This window comes from Cyprinodon tularosa, unplaced genomic scaffold, assembly GCF_016077235.1.
Source record: "Cyprinodon tularosa strain WSP-4 unplaced genomic scaffold, ASM1607723v1 ctg106, whole genome shotgun sequence".
NCBI lineage: Eukaryota > Metazoa > Chordata > Actinopteri > Cyprinodontiformes > Cyprinodontidae > Cyprinodon > Cyprinodon tularosa.
The window spans coordinates 2,581,455-2,602,493 of record NW_024037849.1 but is presented as its reverse complement, the minus strand read 5'-3'; the positions used below and the strand labels follow the sequence as shown (position 1 = coordinate 2,602,493).

Genomic DNA, 21,039 nt, shown 5'->3' with positions numbered 1-21,039 from the left:
GCCATGCAAAAACAGCCTGTTATTGTAAATAATAACTGAATGTGGGTGTGTGCAGTCTTAGGCATGTACAATGGTATAAGTGCGGCTTCTGAAAAAAAACAAAAAAATATATATATATATATATATAAATAAACAAAGAGAATTTAAAAATACAAAGACAGACAAACAAATACAGTAGGAAAAAAAGAGACACGTGGACATATAGTTTGTGGAGAAAAGTGAAGGAATTCTTACATAACTAAAACTGGGACAGGTCTCATTATCCAATTCTGCAATGAGTATTGTATCCTTGTAGGATAAAGTCTGGGACTGAAGGGGAATTTAGATACCCTTGACTCCAGAAAGTTATCCACTGTCTTTAACTTAATGGAAAATGTACAGCTTTAAAACAAGAAGTTGGAATGAAAGCACTAATTATTTGTTGTAAAACAAATATGAATTTGTATTCATTGTATTATTGCAAAATTGCTCTAAGCTCTTGAACTTTTTTTTGTCTAGCTATCCCATTACAGCCCCAGCCTTAAATGCATTTGATGTAGTATTTAAAGTTAAAATATACCAATATATAGTCATTAATCATTGGTACTTAATTACTTAATTGCTTAAAGAAAACAATCTCAAAAAGGGTTTTTTAATGTGATAAATATCCATATACTTTAACAAACCATTCACCTACACTGACATCAAGGCAGTGAGAGTATAACTCAAGAGATACTTATAGAGGCCATGGTCACTGGAGGATAAATATAAATACACAACTTGTGTGCAGGTAAAAAAAAAAAAAAAAGTGTTTTAAAGAATGGCAGTGCTGAAACAAACCCATAGGAAGTCATATTTGCAGTTTGCAATATATTTGCCATGTAGAAAAAAGGTGTCAGATGAGCTCAAACAGACCAATTGGCCATAAAACAAAAATCTGTGTGGTACGAAAACGAACACTGGGCATAATCCTAAAAACACCCCACCAATGGTTAAACATGGCAGTGGGAGGATCAGAGTGCGGGACGGCTTGTCTTCATTGGGGAAAGGGAAGCTGGCAGAAACCGACTAAGGTGGAGATTCACATTAACACTTGTTGCTGTTTTTGACAAAACACAAAAAAGTGATGGGGTAAGAACCTTTATCCACTATGAATCTCATGGTAACAGGGTATTTACTATTTACTCTACAGAATAAATAAAAAAGAAATCAGCAAGGCAGTGCATTTGTTAGCACTTATGGTCTTTCTGCACAAAGCTTCCATGCTTCTTTGCAAGTGTCTCTCTCGAAACTTCAACTTATTTTTACAGTATAGAAAAGTTAGCAGAAAAGTTAGATATAAAGTTTAACATCTGTTCCTGTACTTGGGTTCTCTTTTTTTCCCCACCAGCTGTCGTCCTGATGCTTCCCAATAAAGCTGTCCATTTAACCCTTCAGGTTTCCTGTTTTCTCTGCTATTTTGTCTCAGCTTAGTTTCAACCCAGTTAATTTTTGTAGACCTGTTTTTTTTTTTTTTTTAACCAATGATTCTGGATATTAACAGTAGACTTGTCCATCTGGAATTTGGATTATATGCTTGTGAATCTTTTATTTTAAAATGTTGGATTCTACTTCATTGATTTTCCTTTTTTTCATTGAGCATTTGTCCAGCAGTCACCACAATGATAAAAGACGTATTTGAGTTTGAGCTGCAGATAAAAAAAAAAAATCCATTCAATAAATCTATTTTTAAAACTTACTGAAGATGCACTAAAGCAACACAGAAAGCCACACCGAGTTACCTGAGCGGGTGCGATGTGTGTATGAGTGACATATCCATGGACATGCTGGATCTGAGAAAGCTGGCGCTCCGCCACCTGAACCAGTTCTGCTCCACGCAGGTCACCATGGTAAATGAGGGATCCATCTCTCCCGAGGGATCGCTCCCTTTCTCGCTCCATGCTTCCAATGCCCCCTCCATCTCGCCTCCAGGTCTCTCTGTCCCTCCCTAGTGTCCCTCCCTTCCTCCCCAGTGTTCCTCCATGTCTTCCTAGAGTCCCTCCATCCCTTCCTAGAGTCCCTGAATCCCTTCCTAACGTCCCTGAATCCCTTCCAAGAGTCCCTCCATCTCTTCCAAGTGTCCCGCCATCCCTCCCCAGGGTCCCTCCATCGGTTATCTCTCCAGCAATTCCCATTGGATGCTGATGGCAGGTGTGATGGTGAAGTCTTGGGACACCTGGTGAAGTCCCTTCTTCCTCTTGGTATCGATACTTCTATAGTGATAAGGATGGGATGTGAAGTTTGGGAAATTTACCAAATTGAGGCACGGAAAAAGGATAGGATGGAAGAAGTAAACATGGGTTAGGGTATGACGTAGGGGAAGAGGAAGACAGATAAAAGGAGTTGTTAATGATCAGAAGTAAATAATTTACATTCAATTAGATCTAGATTCAAGATTTAGAACAGTGTAAAAAAAGGGCATAAAGTCACAACCACCCTTAGAGAGAGAAACAGAGCGTGAGTGTGTGCACACATGCATGTGTAATTAGATGTTAGATAGTGCATCTTAGAGTAAACACATGGACCGGTCCAGGTGTACACTCAGCATGAAGGTAATTGTTTCCCTGAGCTTCTCTTTCTTTACATGCATGGCCGCCCGACTGACACACACAGGGCTCCAAGCAGAAGTTTTCAAGCATCATATATGAGAAAAAAAAAAAAAAAAAAACTGGGCCTCGACTGTGAAGAGGACAAGAGTGCCTCAGGGAATAACAGTTTTCTTCTCTCTTCCTCATAGCTGTACAATTTCATCATGCCCTTTTCAGTTGCAGATCGAGCATCCTTAAACAGTGAGCAAGAATAGTCTCTTTTTGCTCTCTTATTTAACATTTTACATTTTGTATCCCTTATAAAGTATTAGGCACTCTCTTTTGCTATAAAACACATAGTATAGAGCTTAGAATAAGGAAACCTAATGGGGGATGGGTGAAGGCTTTAATGCCAGCTGTGAGTGTACCATTCAGATGGCTAAGCAGCAAGGAGGAAGCCCATTTATGAATCATATGTAAATAAAAATGATGTCCTGGAGTTAGCGTGTTAATTTGTTGAATCAAAGGATATTAAGTCTTGATTTTATTTTAACAGTTTTTGTTTTTGAATTTTTGGCAACCTTAGTGTATGCGATCTGTGCTATCAAAAACAGACGGTCCTCTTAAGTATAAAAGGAATACAACTTGGCTCACATCAAGACAGATTACATTCAGCAAAAGCAACACCAAAAATGAAAGACAGTCAAGTTCAAACTGTAATCCTTAAACATCTTCAGCAACCTTAAAAAAATGTTTGTGATAAAACACTCATCTTTCCTCCATCCACAACCTGTAGAGGTCTAGGGGTCAGGAAAAGAGCAAATAAGATCTCAGTCATCTCCCCACACATCCTGGTCAAAGTGGGTTCAGTCTTTTATCTTCTGTCAGGTGTTACTGAGCGCTAATGGCAGCTACTCTGGTTAGCTACAAATAAATAAAAGCAAATAAACTTTTGGTCCTTTTACTAAATGCCGTCCTAAAAATTACTGCTTGTGCTTACACAGTTATACATTCTGCTCCATGTCCTTATTTTATCATTCTGAAATAATTTTAAATATGGTTCTCTTGTTGGGAATGATGTTGTTTTATGATGTAAGAAGGCGAAAGATGAATTGTTGTTGACCAAAAACTTGCTAAAAACTATTCCTTTTGTTGGATAGATGTCTGGAAGAAGCAGTTTGGAAGAGCTGCAGCTACCTGATATTTTTACAGAGAACAATAAAGGCACTATTGCATAAATCTAAACTACCAGAAAAGAAAAGTTAGCAAAGGTTTTGTGTTTCCTATTTTGACAGAAAATCCTTCTAAAACAGTGTTCTTTTATAGATATATATTTTTTTGTAAACTAAGTTAACAGCAGGAATAGTAGGACTGCACAAAAAAAATATTCAAAGTGAATCCATAGCTTCCTGCATGTCATATATTCCTAGGTCACATACATATTTGTAAAGCAATGATCCCTTTGGTACAGTTTTTGGAAACAAAACTCTAAACACTAAATAGAAAGTGAATAAACAATGGACTGTCCAAATGAGAGCATTAGATCAATACAATAAAAAAATCTAAATGCTAAATTTTGGGGTAAAACTATTTTAAAATATGTTTTTAAGCCTTTTGGCTTTAGTGGTTAGTAAAGAGAGTGTGTTTTGGAGAAACCTTTTACATTGGCAGGCTTGTTAAAACCTATAAATTAATATTCTGAATGTCATTTTGGCCAATAAAGGCCACTTTGGGTTAGGGATGACCAGATCCTGTATTGATATTGTAAGTCGGTCAAATATCGGGCTAATGACCTGCCTCTAAAATCTCTGATATAAGAAAGCTCATAGAAACACTTCACTACTATCCGCTTTTGTTCAAAGATTATGTAACTCTTTTTTTGCTAAGAAATGGGTCAATGGTTCTCATACCTGATGTTTAGTATTGTTCTCTGTTTAAGAGAGATCACTTGATCAAATATTTTCTATCATCCCATAAAATAAAATAAACATTAACTATATGTTTGCATGTATGCTGATATTGTATTGCATCTATATCGATATCAGTGAATACTCAAAAGGGCAGAATTAATATTTTATCGGAAATGAAAAACTTATATCGGGAAAACCCACTTTGGTGCCACTCTTCACTAACCAAATGACATTGAAAATCTAAAAAAAAATGACAGAAAAATAAATTAAGCTTTTATTTTCTGAAAGGTATCAAACCAGATTTCCTTATCAGTCTTTATGCAATCATTCTTGAGAAAACTTAATCTGAAGAGATTGAGAGAAAATGTAATGTTGTAACTGTTCAGAGATATGGTTATTTATGACAACACATATGATCCTTTTGCCTCACATACTCTGTCCAATGTCCAATACATGTTGGATTTATTATTAACAAGAAAAGATTCTGGGTCATAGCAGAATAAAACCACCAAAAGCAAGGCCTACTATTATATTCATGCATTTAAAAAAATTACATTTGGCTTGTTTACCTAATTCAGGGTGTAACTAAATCATACAGAGTTACAGATACAGCAAGCAAGGCTAAAATAGCACTCCTATCAAACAGACAAAAAAAGCCTGTAGCAAAGATATGAGACAGATTCACCTCCCCTGCAGAGAGCCAGACTGTATTAATACCATTGCCTTTTGACCTCTCTGCAGGTAAATAACAGAGAATTGGAACACACAATATTCTTGGTGAACATGCATTTATTTCTTTAAATCTAGATGCTGCCAATAAAACAGATCTAAAAGTTTCTTTTGGAGAAACATTCCTGTTTTGCATCTTCCTGTCAGTAGCTGCAGTGAAAACAAAATCTCTTCAGTTTTTACCTTTTGAAATAAAAGCTTTCATGTCCAGTGAGGATTGTTTTAAATAAAAAAAGAATTTTAATCAACCGGAGAATGACCAAAGAAGGTTATATATTCATATGAAGGTTTATATAAAGTTTTCTGAGGCTGATGCCATTACAGCTTATTTTGGCATCAGCCTAACTGATGTCAAAATGTGCTGCCGATTTTTGGGCTGATTTTCAAGCTGATATTGCTTTCTCTTTCTCAATCTAGATGTTAAAAATTATACAATGAAAACAAATGCTATGCAAGTCTCAAATAATAAAAACAAACATTCATTAAAAAGTCACAAAAAACATTTAGAAAGGACATCAAGTGGTTGGATGCGAGCACGTTAAGTGACCTCTAGGCATGGCTGTTGAATGCACTAATCAATCAGCGAATACATGCAAGTATTGGCCAATGCCGATTCTAAGATCTATTCCTGAAATCCTGTTTTTAGGCAGGGAGTAGGCAGCTGCTATCCACTGGGGGAACACTACAACAGCTAATTCCGATGAATTCAAACAGACATGCCCCCCCGCCCACCACCACCCCACACAAACACACACCCTCCCACCTCGACTTCCACTGCTCCACACTTTAACCTCATTCAGGCCAACAGTGAACACTTTTCCAAAAACTGACCGACCCTTCTTATGATATTAATCCCAGTTTATTTCCTCTCCACCTCTAGGCTATGACCATTTTCTTCGGTGTTATCTTGGCAATTATTCAAAACCTCCTGAAAATAATCTGGAGAGCAGCAGGTCCAGCAGGGCACTAAGACCATGGAGGAAACCTGGCTCAGACTGCTGTCACAGCGCTGCATGCTCCTGCCCTCTGCACTTATCCACATTTTCACTCACACAAACACTTACTTAATCCTGACTTTAATAAATTCTATTTTCATGTTGACATGACGGAGGAACATATCTGAATGAATACACATATGAATTAAACAGAAACTAAAAATATCTCTGTTTGCATTCATGTGTTCCTTCGAGCTTGACTATCAAGACATGTGCCTTCCTAATAAGGAGCGCGCCTGCAGATTGCCCGCTGACCACAACCACAGACCCACAGTGAGACTAACATACATACAGAAACACACACACAAACACAGAGATGTGAAGTACGTGTACACCCTCGCTGTCATGCATTAGCGTGTCAGGCAGTCCTGCATAGCCAGAGAAACGTGACTAGATTGGGAGCAGATTCAGCATCCTGGTACATGTGTATACGGTGATGTGTGTGTGTGTTTTTCTGTGTATGTGTGACAGGGTAAAGCCAGGCGTTAGTCACGCTTGGTAAGATATGAAAGAGTAGGGGATCCTCTGCCGTAAGGAACTTCTCTCTCTCTCTGTCATGCTTCCACATATACACAAAGACACACACCAACTGCTGTATCTTTTTCTCTCTTTCTCAGCATCATCCCATTCTCTCTATCCTTCACATCACTATCCTTAATGCTTTGTAGGTCTGCATGCAGCATTAAAGCACCTAGAGAACAGCTGATGGCTGAAATCTTTTAACAACAATGGCAAGTGTCAGTTACATGATCACTCCTACAAACTCATCTATTGAGGGACTTTTAAAGCTTTTCTCTAAAATCGTCAAATGTTTGGACGTGCTAGAAACTGTACATGTTGAACATTTGAAACTATGACATGACCAATTGTATGGCTGAACACTGAATTCTATCAAAATGTTAACTGAAGCATAAAACAGTGTAAAATTGGTGAACTTCCTAATATTTGTTATTGTAATCCAAAAAAATTGTCCTCCACATACATTTTCATGACATGAATCATAGATAAAAGAATATAAGCAGGAAGCAACTGAATCTTGTTAAAGGGGAGATTTTTCTTTTTTTTTTACTTCAAGAGTGTTTCAGACTGCGAAGAATCTTCCGGACAAACACACAGACCTTTACAGAAATAGAAGAACAGCTTCATCTATTTTGAATGTGTTCAAATGTCTGACCTAGTTAAGGTGGGTTTGATTTATCTTCCGAGGCACTAAAACACTCTTAGAAATGGACACATTGCAGGCAAGGTAAAGCTAAAACCAGCTCATTGGAATGTGTCTAAAATGCATTTGTTTTGTTGTCAGCTCAGTGTGATCTTAATCATATTTAGACTGATTATCAGTTTTGAGTTTAGCAATATTCTCTGTTCGACGTCTGTAACTTTATTAGAGAAGCAGAAACCATTTTATTTTTGTGTTTTTACATCATGTTCTATCTATGCTTCACACCCTCATTAGCTATTTCTTTAAAAATACAGTGTTTTATAATAAACAAGTCTAATATCCCACTGTTAACTTGGTTTTCACTTGTATGAATACAAATTGAATAAAATAAAGTGATTCAAAGGCTTCCCCTTTTAATTTATGTAGGAGTTAACCCCATAGCTAATTGATGTTTTCACCACCTGTGTTTTTAATTCTTTAATTTCTCTATGATTTGATGTATTTTATTTAAAAATAAAGCCAAAATATAACCATTTCTAGGCTGTTTGTCTCTGATTGAAATATAAAAAAATATAGAATTCTGTGCAAGGTTAAAACATTATCTTTTGCTTAGGGTTGGAGCCCTAAAAAATTTATAGAGGAACTGACCAAGAAAATAAGAAAAATATATAAAATTCTGGTGGGTGTTTTTTGTCCAAAATGTTTATTCTCACAAACATGACAGTATTTTGTGGGTCTGAGGTCCCCAGCAAAGATACCCATCCCAGCTGCAAAGTTCTGAATCACGTAACGCTTCATTTTTATCCTGCAATACTCTGTTCTAATATTGCAACAAATTCAGCTGTGGAACAAATTTGCTAAATAGTGAGGCAACAAAAAATGAGTGCTGCTCCATTGCAGAGTCCTTTAGTTGTAAAGTAACTGGAGAACAGTTTTTTTTTTTATATATAATAACAATGGTGGTGGAAGGGCCTTTGCATGCATGCTTGGTGTGAGGAATTGCTGTCAAGTCAATGACCAGAAGCAGTCAGCTGGTGTGAAACTGTGATCTCTTTTGTATGCAAACGGTCCATTTGGCACAATTGATCCAAATTATGATCACAAGCGCCAAACTGGATTATTTGAATTTCATTAATAATTTGACTATACATAAAAACACATTTCTGCGTGTAGCTTTAAACTAATTTTCAGCTTTCAGAGTTTTGACTATGCCTTTTCTGTGCATATCCAGTTATTTCTACTCTCCTCTCACTCCTTATAAACATCAATAAGCACCATCTTTTCAAGCCCCCCCTACACTTCCAACACTTGCAAAGCTTATTTTATTGGCTAACAAAATATATCAATGAAAGTTTGATTGGTCACTGATTTGTGGAGTAAAGTGACGCATGCGCCGGGCGACGGCCTTTCTTACATGCAGGACGTTACCGACATATTTTGGATACTGAGAAAGGAGCTTATGCTTGATTTTTGGAGAAAAAGCCCACAGAACACAGAGAGTCTAAAATTGTGGACATAAGTCAGTAGACACATGAATGATAATTGATTGATATTTTTACTTTTCCTTGGGAAAAAATTGCTTTGGTGGATTATTATGACAAATTATTTTATTTCAAGGAAAATACACTATTCTGTGGAGTGTTACAGTCAAACTGAGCCCATTTATCCCAGGATAGAATATGTTTTGGAATGTCAAAACAAGAAAACAAAGCAAGAAGGAATTAAAGTTATAACCTCTAAATTGATGACAGATTATTAGTTATCTGTCCTTCTGGAGTATAGTTGCTTACAGTTGAGTTGATGGTCATTTTCTTGAGGATCGCCTGATTGTAACGAGGTAAAACATGTTAGGCTTCGTTAAGAAATAAGCTTGCTGTTAGATGTGGAACAAAATGTGACGTCAAAACGACCCGGGGGCTGGGTGGTGGGAACTAAGGGGTTAAGGTAGTTAAAACATGTCTTACTGTCATTACTATGATATTTTTCACTTAACTAGAAAAAATAAAATAAAACATTGCCTTTAAAACTGTTGCTTCGGTATTGAAAATGGTATCAAGCATTTATCTTAGTATCGACATCCAATTTGAAACCAATTTGTTGTCACATCCCTTCAGCACCACTCCTGAACATGGGCACAGACAATCTGGTAAGGAAGCATTTTGATGACGAAAAACACGTATTATTAACAATTACTATTATTCAGAACAAGTGGTTAACAATCCATATTTGTTGCAGCATGAATAAAAGAATGTTGAAAAAAATTCCAGTGACTAGAAGATGGATTGCTTCAGATTTCTCACATACTACCACACCAAAGATTTCTTCAGGCTTTAAGTCTATGCAGATAATCACCTCTACTACTACTCTACTAGACAGCTGGTAGTATATCCCTAAAAAAAAACCTTATCAACAACTGTTTGCAAAAAATTTAAATAAACACATGTTGCATAGCCAAAATTCTCAATTCTCCTCTGCTCTTTAAAAAGGTTTTGCCATCTTAGGGTGTATTATTTATTCTTATAAACATGTCACAAATATAAAAAAAAAAATAGAAGCAACTAACCTGGTGGTGATTATTTATGCAAGCAGCAAGACAGTAACTCTAATATTATAAATCTATAGGAATATTGTGGAGATTTCAGTTTCTCTTGCTTTATCCTTTACATTAGATTATGTTACGGTTTTTATCCAATGTGGCACTAGATCGGTTTCAATTTTCACAAATGTATCAAACACATATGTGATTCATACATGCACAGGGCAAGATCTGGGTTTTCAGGTGTGGCTGCACAACTGAAAACTTATGAGAGGCGAAGGATCTTCTCTCTTCGCTGGGTGACTTCCCGTGATGGTATTCCAACCAAAATCCTAAACCAGAAATATCTTTCTCATTGAAATTTGTCTTCTCGTGAATCTTTTTTAATGTGGCCTTTGTTTTTTTTCCTGACAACCAGTGAACCTCAGTTTGTTACTAATCTTCATGGAAAACGTCCAAGCTGTGTGCAGCAGTTCTCAGTCTTAATCCCCTGCCTGCCTGCTCTCCAGCACATCTCTTGCAGGACCAACGCCTTCTAATCTCACTCAGATTCTCCTGGACCTCTGGGGTACAGTGTGCAAAGCCCGCTGAATAAAACCCCTATAAATTCAGGCTACCTCCCCTTCATCTCTCAAGTAAGGAATGGGCAGAAGTTGACCCTCTAAGACACAGCCCTTCCTCATTTGCATAATGAGGCAGAAATGCATACAGAAATGTAAAAACGACAGGCAGAAATAAATAGCATTGAAGAAATAAAGAGGGTAAAAAAATACAAAGGAAGAATAAAACAAACAAACATCACATGCACATAAATAAAGTTGAAGATTAAAACGGACAATAAATAAAAAAGGTGATTATTACAAAGGCGAATAAATAAATAAGCTAATTAAAAGAGATATAAATGTATGTTTTAGAGTATAATTTAATTTATACCTATATTTATTTGTTTATTGTATATTTGGGGGCAATTAATGTATGCTTATTTATCTATTGAGCATTTATTTATTTATGTATTTATTTTGAAATATGGCAGAGTAGGTCCTCCATATGATAAGAGGATAAGGTGGACAGAAAATGGATAAATTAGTGATCCACTTTAAGCCTCGTAAAAACGAGGGACAAAAAGCACAGTTTATCACTCCTTGAAAAGGAAAAAATTATAATTCAGGACAGAAGACAGACAAAGTAAAACGCTGATCTTCTTTGCGCCACACAAAAAACAAAATGAGGGTCAGACAGTGCAGGTAAGCACAGCTTATCACTCTCCACTCTTTATGAAAAAAAGAAAACTTCAATACACTTCACACATCTCTCTCTGAAAATCAACTACAGTATTACTGCCTCAGGCAGCATATAAACCATCCCACAGCCTTTATTGCTGTATTTTCCTTTTCTTTAAATGTAGTCCCCATTATGTTTTAAATACAGACCTATAAAAAGTGTTTATCTGTTCTGGTTTGATCTGCTTTATAGCTGTGCTGTATCTTTTTTTATTGATTAATTTCAATAACTTTTCATAATCTGTCAAAGTCAAATGAGGGAAATTATTTTCATTTGTGTGTGACACAGAGACAGACGAGAAAACAAAAATCAGATTGGAGATTAAAAAGTTGAACGCAACCAGAGTGACCCGGCTTTTATGATAGGCTAAAACAAGGGTGATTTCTGACTGGTGCACACATGCACATCCGGTGTATCTGCATCTGTGTTAACGTTTCTTACACACAAAACTTAATAAGAAAAGAAGCTTTTTCAACATTTAGCATCTAACATTAATTAAGAATAAACAAATAAATAAATAGGACAATGACAAGCCAAGCCTATGTTTCTCAATTATCTCCTACCGACATGACTATTTCAATTTATCCTAGAAATACACTCTCTTTATATTCTTCCCACCTCTGCTTTTAGAGGACAAAACCAATGCTCTTTCAGCTGAGCTTACTTCTGTTGACTCGTTCTTCTCTCTCTGGCTGCAGTGTAGCTGTTGTCTCTCGGCCAGCCTCTATCTAACAGGCTGTCATGCTGAGATGATCTAATAGGACAGAAGTGGAGTCCATACATATCATTATAGCCTCAGTGCTGCACTGTACCCAAGAATGTATGCACTCATATACAAGACAATGCTGAGGTTTTATCATAACAGAAAATTCCCTACTTACTCACTAGAAGTAATTAGTCTCCCTTCAGGCTTAAACATTCAACATTCAAATATAGAAAAAGAAACGTCGCTGTATGGGTTTCCCACTCTTCTACTCAGAATAAACAAATAAATAAATAGGACAATGACAAGCCAAGCCTATGTTTCTCAATTATCTCCTACCGACATGACTATTTCAATTTATCCTAGAAATACACTCTCTTTATATTCTTCCCACCTCTGCTTTTAGAGGACAAAACCAATGCTCTTTCAGCTGAGCTTACTTCTGTTGACTCGTTCTTCTCTCTCTGGCTGCAGTGTAGCTGTTGTCTCTCGGCCAGCCTCTATCTAACAGGCTGTCATGCTGAGATGATCTAATAGGACAGAAGTGGAGTCCATACATATCATTATAGCCTCAGTGCTGCACTGTACCCAAGAATGTATGCACTCATATACAAGACAATGCTGAGGTTTTATCATAACAGAAAATTCCCTACTTACTCACTAGAAGTAATTAGTCTCCCTTCAGGCTTAAACATTCAACATTCAAATATAGAAAAAGAAACGTCGCTGTATGGGTTTCCCACTCTTCTACTCAGCAAGAAGTGAAGTTAATATTGCTCTTTATCAACATATTCAACAACTAGTGCAATAAAATGACTTACACATCAAAAAAAAAACACACAAACTCTCAGATTAGAACTTTATGTTTGATGTCTTTAATTCTACTCAATAGTTTAATATCCTTTTCTTGCTAGATTAGACTGTACTTAACTATTTAGAATATTCTAATCTTTTAGAATACATCCATCCATGAATAAACAGCAAGCCAACCAGGATGATCTTAGCACTTGCTTGATGAAATGTTAATTTTAAATATAAAACTTTTTCAAAGGTATTGGAAACTAATGACGTACTTCAGATGGTTTCATAATAAATAACAGTGAACATGTCTGCAAACCACCTCAAAACGAAAAGAATTTAATAAAAAAGAAAACGGGCCTAATATTCAAAGATTTAGAAAATAAATAGCTAACTTGCAAATGTTAAGACTGGCAAACCAGTTTCGTTCCGCCCCATTAGAATGAGCAGATTGAATATTCTAGAGCAGAGGTAACCAACAAAAAATCCACGGGGTCCAAATAAAGAAAATCAACAACCAGTAGAATTTAACACTGAAATAAAATGAGGTTTTTATGCATCTATGTTTAACATTGACTTTTTTAATAAAAAATATTTAAAAAAATTAATAAAAGAAAATTTTTCCATTTTAAAATGTAAAGTTTTTTTTTTAGTAGTGAACAACAATCGTTCAGTTTGGTATATGCTTGCAGGATGACCTGCAAGGTTTTAAACCATACTCAAAATGTGCAGGGTCATCTTTGAGCACGCAATTGCACTTTTCTGTCACCAGTGCACCGTGCTTCTTCCAGCAGTATACACTTTCTTTCACTTTTTCTCATCGTCTTCTCCTTTTTTCCCCTCTCCCGGCTTGCCAAAGGTTTGCCTGCTGTGTCTAAAAGTAGAAAGCAGCAACAGCCCTGACTGGCACAGATCATTGGCTAATTTGCATCACGTGTAGCCTGGTACCGGATTGCTTTACTGTAAAAACAGGAGAAGCGGCGCAAGTGAAATTAGAAACTGTCGTCGGACTACATGAGGTAATTTATCATTAATAGTGACTGTAAAACAAAAGAGTTCCTAAGCCATGTAGTTGATGGTAATAATGATAAATATTTTTTAAAACATTACAATGAGATAAATATAAATATTTTTCAAAATATTTATAAAATTAAATAATTTTGATAGAGCAATTTACACAGGGAGCGAACAAATGAAAAAAAAAAAGCTTAAAACAACTGAAGATAAATATAAAAAACTATAAATAATAGGGAAAAAAAAGCTTTGTGTGTATTAAAACAGGTTCAAACATATAAATCATAACCATGCTTTGTTGATTCCACAAGCAAATATAGTCTCTTCTGTGAAGATCTACTCTGTGCGTACAAACACATTTTAACGTGCTGTGTTTAGACGGGCAAACCCTCTGAAGATCTTGCTCATATTGTTGTTATAGCCAAGCTTACTGTACTTAAGACTCTTCCTAAACCCCTAAATCTAAGTGCTTTAAGGCTAACATCTAAAAACACAAGCAAAAATTTTCCTTTGGAAAATAACTGTCAAATAGACCCTTATAATTATCTATTTAAGTCAATGATAAATGTCAAAAATATAATCCGATATAAGCTTGAAAAATAACATGTAAAATTTTGAAGTAGCATTAAGTTTAACAAAGACATTGAAAATCAAGATTGGTTGGCCTAATTAACAAATGTCTACCACCTTCCAACCACATTTAAACAGCATAAGACAGCTGTATGTGGACATCTTTTCACCTTTCTCTCTAAAATCCCCTTTTGCAAAAGTTTACATTGAAGGCAACCTGCCCTTAATAATATTCACTAAAAGTAGTCCACTAATGTAAACTTTTCTTTAGTGTAATTAAAACATCTAGTCTTCAAAAGCGCCCAGGACAATAACTGAACTAAGCATAGCTGTAAATAAGTTTAACAATGAAATGTTGGACCCAGGTCACAAACCACAGGCGAGTTTACTGACACTAACTACAGCCACTGTTTTATTTATGTGAATCTAAAATAATCACACAGGAAAATTTGGTACATTGTTCTGAAATATGTCTTATGCTTTATTACATAATATGTTCAACATAAGGAAGAGTAAAACAAAATACTCATTTGATTTTTTTTTTTTCGACTTTTTTTTTTTTTTAAGTAGCACCCGGTTTCAATAACAGTGAAACTTTTTGTAACTGATAAAAATGTTTTTTGGAAAAAGGTTTGAGCTTAGATTGAGCTTAGTTAGCAATAGTTTGTTTGCATAAATGCATTCCTAAAGGTAAATTTAGCACATGGTGTATATCAATGAAACCAAAGTATGGACATGTTTGTTAAATACATCCCAAAAAATTCAAAAAACATTTTTAAACCTGTAAGCCTGATAACTTTAAAATGCTTCAGACTTTTGTTTTCCTAACTTACATTATATTCTATGTAATCTTACAATGTTCATCAAATGGTTACATTGCTTACATTTATCTTTAGAGAAGAAAAAGAAAAAAAAAAGTCAAACACGGTGACAGACGATAACCCAGCTGTACCAATTAGGCCAGGGAGATGTCGGCTGCAAACTGAACAACTTCAGACGAGAAACAAACTACATCCGAACACTTTATCCCAATCCTGTCTTTGTATCTTTTTTTCCTTTAGCTATCTATATCTGACTCAGTGTCACAAAAAAAATGTAAAACTCATCTCCCATTCTGCTGTAATACACAAACTCACTTTAGTTTACCTAAACTATAAGCCCCTTTACAAGCCAAGTCTTCACCTCTCACCACACTGTCAGTCTTATTCTCTCTCTGTGTGAATTACTTCAACTCTATTCCATGCATCTCTCCCTCAGTCACTAATAATAATGCATACAGCAACTCTCTACTTACCTTGCATCCAAACATCAGAGATATGGTGTTGTTGGTGCATGCTACTTTGCAGTGGCACAACATGTGGCTAACGTTAGCTAGCTGGTCCCACGCTGGGGGGGCATTCTAGCCTTCACACTTTTCTCACTCACACACCTCCACGCGCTCACTCACACTTACACACACATGCACGTGCATGTGTACTATCAACCATGCTCCATTCTGTCTCACCTTCCCCTACTTTTCTACCAACACCCCCCTCGCCAACCCCAACCCGCCCCCAACGCGTGGCTACGGTCCTCAGCTGTGGCAGGCCAGCATCCTCTCCCTCACACTCTTCTTTGCTCTCATCAGCATCCTCTTCATCAGTGTGATCCCCATAGCTGGTCAGGATGCAAGGAGCAGCATGGTTCCTATCTGCCTTTGTTTCAGCATGTGTAAATATGAGTGTCAAAGTGGGTAAGCACGTGTTTTCAGTGTGTCGTTATTGTTGTCATCAGGAGAGTGTCAACCTGGCTTTGTGTGTGTGTGTCAAAAAAATGTCTGTGTGTTAGAATGTATGTGTATGTGTTCTGATATGTCCTCCTCTGCAGCGGCGGCAGTCCCGGTCCTGTGTCTCCTCTGTTTCTGTCTGTATGAGTGTTTGCTTCACTCTCTCGTTTTCTCTCTCTCTCTCTCCTTCTCTCCCGGTTCGCTCCACTGACTCCCTCAGCCCGCCTCTCAACACAAAGATCAATGAGAGATAGAAAGAATAATACACCTTTCAACAATAGGTGGGTAAAAGCAAAAAAAAAAATTTTACAAAAACCTAGCCACCTTTAAGTCAGCCCCAGAATTCTAAGCCTTCTATATGAGAAATATATCGACGTGATTATTTCCTATGATAACACAAATAAAAGTGAAAAAAATAAAAAATCCTACAAGAAAAGGTTAAAACTTTATTAGTATTTATCCTCCTGGTTTCATCGATTGAATTAACTCTTTTGCACTTCAAGGCTCATTTGCTGTGCACCAAAACTTGCAAAATGTACTTTAAAGTAAGAAATGTGTCCATAATCAACTGCAAACAAAAAAATAAGTCAACATCGTGCCATATAGGATCTCAAGGTTGTAGTGGCAGTAAGGGGTCTGAGATAAGGGAAAGTCACTGGGACACATTGCTCAACTGTTGATGAAGTTTACCATCACTGTTTCCTTTATTTGAAGCAACTGGATGAGCAATGTTGGAGGCAAAAGAATTTAAATGTCTGAATATAAGCCTATTTAATGACACTATGATTAAGGATGTTTTACTTTGCGTGTCAATAAGTGTGTTAATGGGCCTATGAAGAAAAAACTTGACCTGTGACAAACTCTTACTGGAATTTGAATTTCAAAATGGTGAAAAATCTATCAACTTTACTTTAAATTAAATATCCAACCTATGTTCTTTAGAATAAAAAATGAATAAGACAATATAGAAATAACTACCAGTGTACATATACTTTACTTCAGTTTTAATTAGGGCTGAAAAAATTAATGGGATTGATCGCGATTGATTGATTATTGAAAAATTCGTCAAGTAATTCAATAATCGATGAATGGTTAACAGGAGTATAGAGACTCTGAAACATGCCTTTAGCTGACAGAGCAACCCACCTTCAGCAGCAATTATACCACTATTGTGAAAAAAATGTAAATGTTGAATCTGTCAACGTGCTCTATCCAAAACTCCTCAAATGGAAAAGTTTTAGTTTCAACTTGTTTAATTTAATAAAAAATCTTCTTTAGGAAATCTTTTTGTATCTGATCATTAATCAATTGATCAAAAAAATAATCGACAGATTAATTGATTTGCAAAATTGTTAGTTGCAGGCCTAGTTTTAATGTTTATCCATGTTATCTGCCGCCTTCTCCAGTTACGTTAATAACATTATGTGGTGGAGTTTATTCCAACACAGGTATCTTTCAAAAAGCCTGATATAGAAGCCTGATATCTGTTTTTTATATTTTAGGAATCCAGTATAACTAGTGGAAAGTGCTCAATTACCACACTTAGTGGCTGTTATATTCTCAGAAAGGACTTTAAGCATATGTCAAGTTTATTTTAGAAAAAAAAGTCATCCTGCAGCATAACTTTTTTTTATTCAACACCTATTTTTACAGCTATAAAAATGTTTAGCTTTTAACTTTAAGAAAGACTACAGCCAACCTACCTTTAAAAGTATGAGGAGAATATTGTGCTAAAATGTAATTCAGTACAAACAACTTAAGAGATTTATTATGACCTATGTACAGTAAAATGTTAAGGCTTTGAACTTGCATGTGTATTATTTAATTGCTCTCGCCTATTTTTAGACCATGTCCAGTAGAGTTTCATTAACAACTAAGCAACTTTTCTTCTTGATGAGCCTGCAGGTTTTTACAGAACACCGCTGAGTTGCACATCTGCTATGTCAGCATGTGATGCATATTTAAAATAAACAATCTTTTATTATTTTATACATTTTTTTCCAAGTTAACTTTGTTAAAATAATATCAATATCAAACATTTTATTCAAAAAATGAAGTAGGAAAGTGGACCTGTCTTTTCTAGTCTCATTTACAAAAGATGAATAAAAAGCTTCAGGATTTTAGAAGGTTGGAGTTTAAAAAGAGTGATTCTATAATACACAACAAGATATAGCAATTGTTATTTTCCCAGCAGAATATGAGGCGAAAAAAATCTTGCACCCTCTTAAAACAGTATCAGATTTTTTTTTTTTGGATTAGTTTTAATATACTGTCCCAGTTAACATAATCTGAATATTAAATGCATGCTATACATTGATATATTGATAGTGTACACAGAAGCAAAGCTGGCAATAATATATATATTTTTTTTTTTTTCCACAAAAACAGTGAAATTCTAAAAGATCCCAGCAGTTGTAATTTGGTAAGCTGGTGATAGGGAGAATGTTTTCAAACTTTCAGCCCCAGAGGAGGAAATTTAACACTGCTTTAGCGTCTATAGTCAGCGAATAATTTATGGTGGCTAGCCACTGGAAACAAGTTCGACCCAGCTGGTCCTTACCTAGTTTTTTTTTCTCTCCGTTTTGTCTGCTGCCCTCATTTTTTCTATAAGCAAGCAGAGAAATATTATAAATCCGAAGCCTTTTGAGAACTTTTCAATAGTTTGAAGAGTATTACTGCATTTTTCCCCCTAGTCTACTTATGTAGCAGGTTTCGATCTAATAGGGAAATATGAAACTAAGACATTAAGAACTGCGTACCCAAACCAGTAGTCAACAACTGATTGTAAACAGGTTGCCATTTATAAAATGATAACATCTGATATAAATATTTCATATAAGGAAAACAATAAAAGTACGAATAAATACTTTTTGATATACCTTGCTCTATAATTTATCTATACTAAAAGTTTGTGTTCATCTATACATAACTCTGAATCTAGACAAGTATGATAGTATCAAATGTATTCTATTACCAATAGCAGCTGTTTACAACAACTAGAATCTGTATGCATAGTTCTTAAGAGACTAAAAACAGAACTTTCATTTAGTGAAAGAGATGCCCTCAAAATTGGATCAAGTTTCTAAGTTTATTGCTAATTGTTTTATCAAATGAAAAACTTTATTTGGAAACTTTTAAATTAGCAAACTATTTTTTTTAAATCAACAACTATGAGATATATGTAAGACACAATGCTGAAGCAAACGTTTTGTTGTGTAGCACTGGGATAAAGCAGGAGCAAATACACCTGTTTAATAAAAACTAATGGATTTTGGTATTTTTCTAATAGGAAAAAAAAAAGCTCTGGCAGAGAGTTGAAAAGTTTTCATTTCGGTGAAAAATGAGCTCAAATGAAGGAAAGGCTTTTTGGAGCTAAAGGGGAGTAGAAGTCAAACAACTCGAAGCTCAGATGAGGCTCTTGATGCTGGCGGCTGTGCCATCTGGACTATAACACAAGCACACACACACCCACACACACACAGTTGTGTTTCTGTGGCTGCCTTTGGCTTCTCACCTTCAGCTGAAAACAAACAACACAGCATGAGAGTAAACAAGAAAAAAAAAAGAACCTAACAAAGTGAAGAAGTTAGGCTATGAAAAGAACAAGCTGTCACTTTGGATTCCAAAAAACAATCCACTGGACTATTGAATAGTTTTTAATTTTCTTTTTTTTTTTGGAATGACTATGACCTGGATGACTAAGAATCTAATGAAAATAAATCAACTGACGATGACATACTCAATTCTAGCTGAAAGTAACGATTCAACATTTAGAAAAGTGTTTAAAAGAACTATATCGTTGGAACCCATGGTAGAAAAAGGAACTGCTCTGGTGTAGAGATATCACAATCACTTTCCATATGGCCAGCTCATGTGGTCAGTTTTGTTCTACTGTATCAGGATGTTTTATTAATGTAAATCATAATTGATTTATTAATCAATCATGAGATACAGTTTGTATACATATATTTTTTCATATGAATAGGCCATGCCATTTATAATAAAGGTCATTGCACCATATTAACCAGTGGCTAAATAATTAACATTTATGTTTTTTTCTGATTTTACTGAAGAACTTCTAAATTTGTCATCTTTGCAATATTTTTTTATTTATATTTCTTATGAACCGCAGATTCAAGCCTTTTGTAATCAAGTAGCCTGTCCTATAAACAATTATGCTGTTAATTCCTCTATTTTTGGCAAGATTCAAATGGAGTCCTGCAGATGTGTCTTAATATATCCATATATGCACATGCACAATACAAATGCTCCCCAAAAAAAGCCACGGGCAAAAAAAATAAATAAGTCACACACTGGGATCTTTAAGAAATTCACCTTTTTGAAATCTCATACTAACAGATTTCCAAAAGGTGGGAGTAAAGAAAACAAATAAAAACATGTTAGAGTAAATTGGGAAGCTACTAAATGAGCCTAGCAGGCATGCATTACAAGTAAACATTAGTAGGTCAGCCAGCACAGAAATAACCACACTGTGAGCATGCATGTGTTAACCTCTTACACTCTATTCCAACCAATCACAGATGATTCTAGTCTTCACGGGGACCAATTAGAAACAACCACTTGCATACACATTTGTAAAACAGTCATGATTTTATGTATTCAGGTTACCCATAAGTGAATTTTACTCTCTCTATATATTTATTATCCACTTAATGTAAAATGTTGGAAAGGGGGCAATTAGATTGATGCTGCAACCTCCAATACAAAAAGCAACTGACCGGAAAAAAATATTAATGGACACTTATTTATTGAACTTCTAATAATAATAGATACAACTGGACATGTCAACTGCTGATAAAAGTGATTCGTAAATATTAAGGTTTTGCTTCACTGCCTAAGAGCTATTTTTAAAACCTATCTATTTGGCTCATAGAAAGAATAAGCATATATACAGTGCCACTATGTGGTACAACATGAACACAGCAGTATGTGGAATTTTCATGAAGGCTTTTTATATGGACACGCATTAATCAACATAAAAACTTTAGAGACCTCAGATATATTGTAGA

At 35.5% G+C, this 21,039-nt stretch overlaps 1 protein-coding gene across 1 annotated transcript in view; it reads right to left on the bottom strand.

Annotated features, from left to right (window-relative positions):
• Positions 1-21,039, bottom strand: part of LOC119785015 (putative uncharacterized protein DDB_G0290521) — a 43,644-nt gene that overhangs the window by 2,665 nt on the left and 19,940 nt on the right. The window contains exon 5 of the mRNA XM_038287391.1: positions 1,761-2,231. Within this exon, the coding sequence (XP_038143319.1) occupies positions 1,761-2,231 (471 nt within the window). The remainder of the gene's footprint in view (positions 1-1,760; positions 2,232-21,039) is intronic.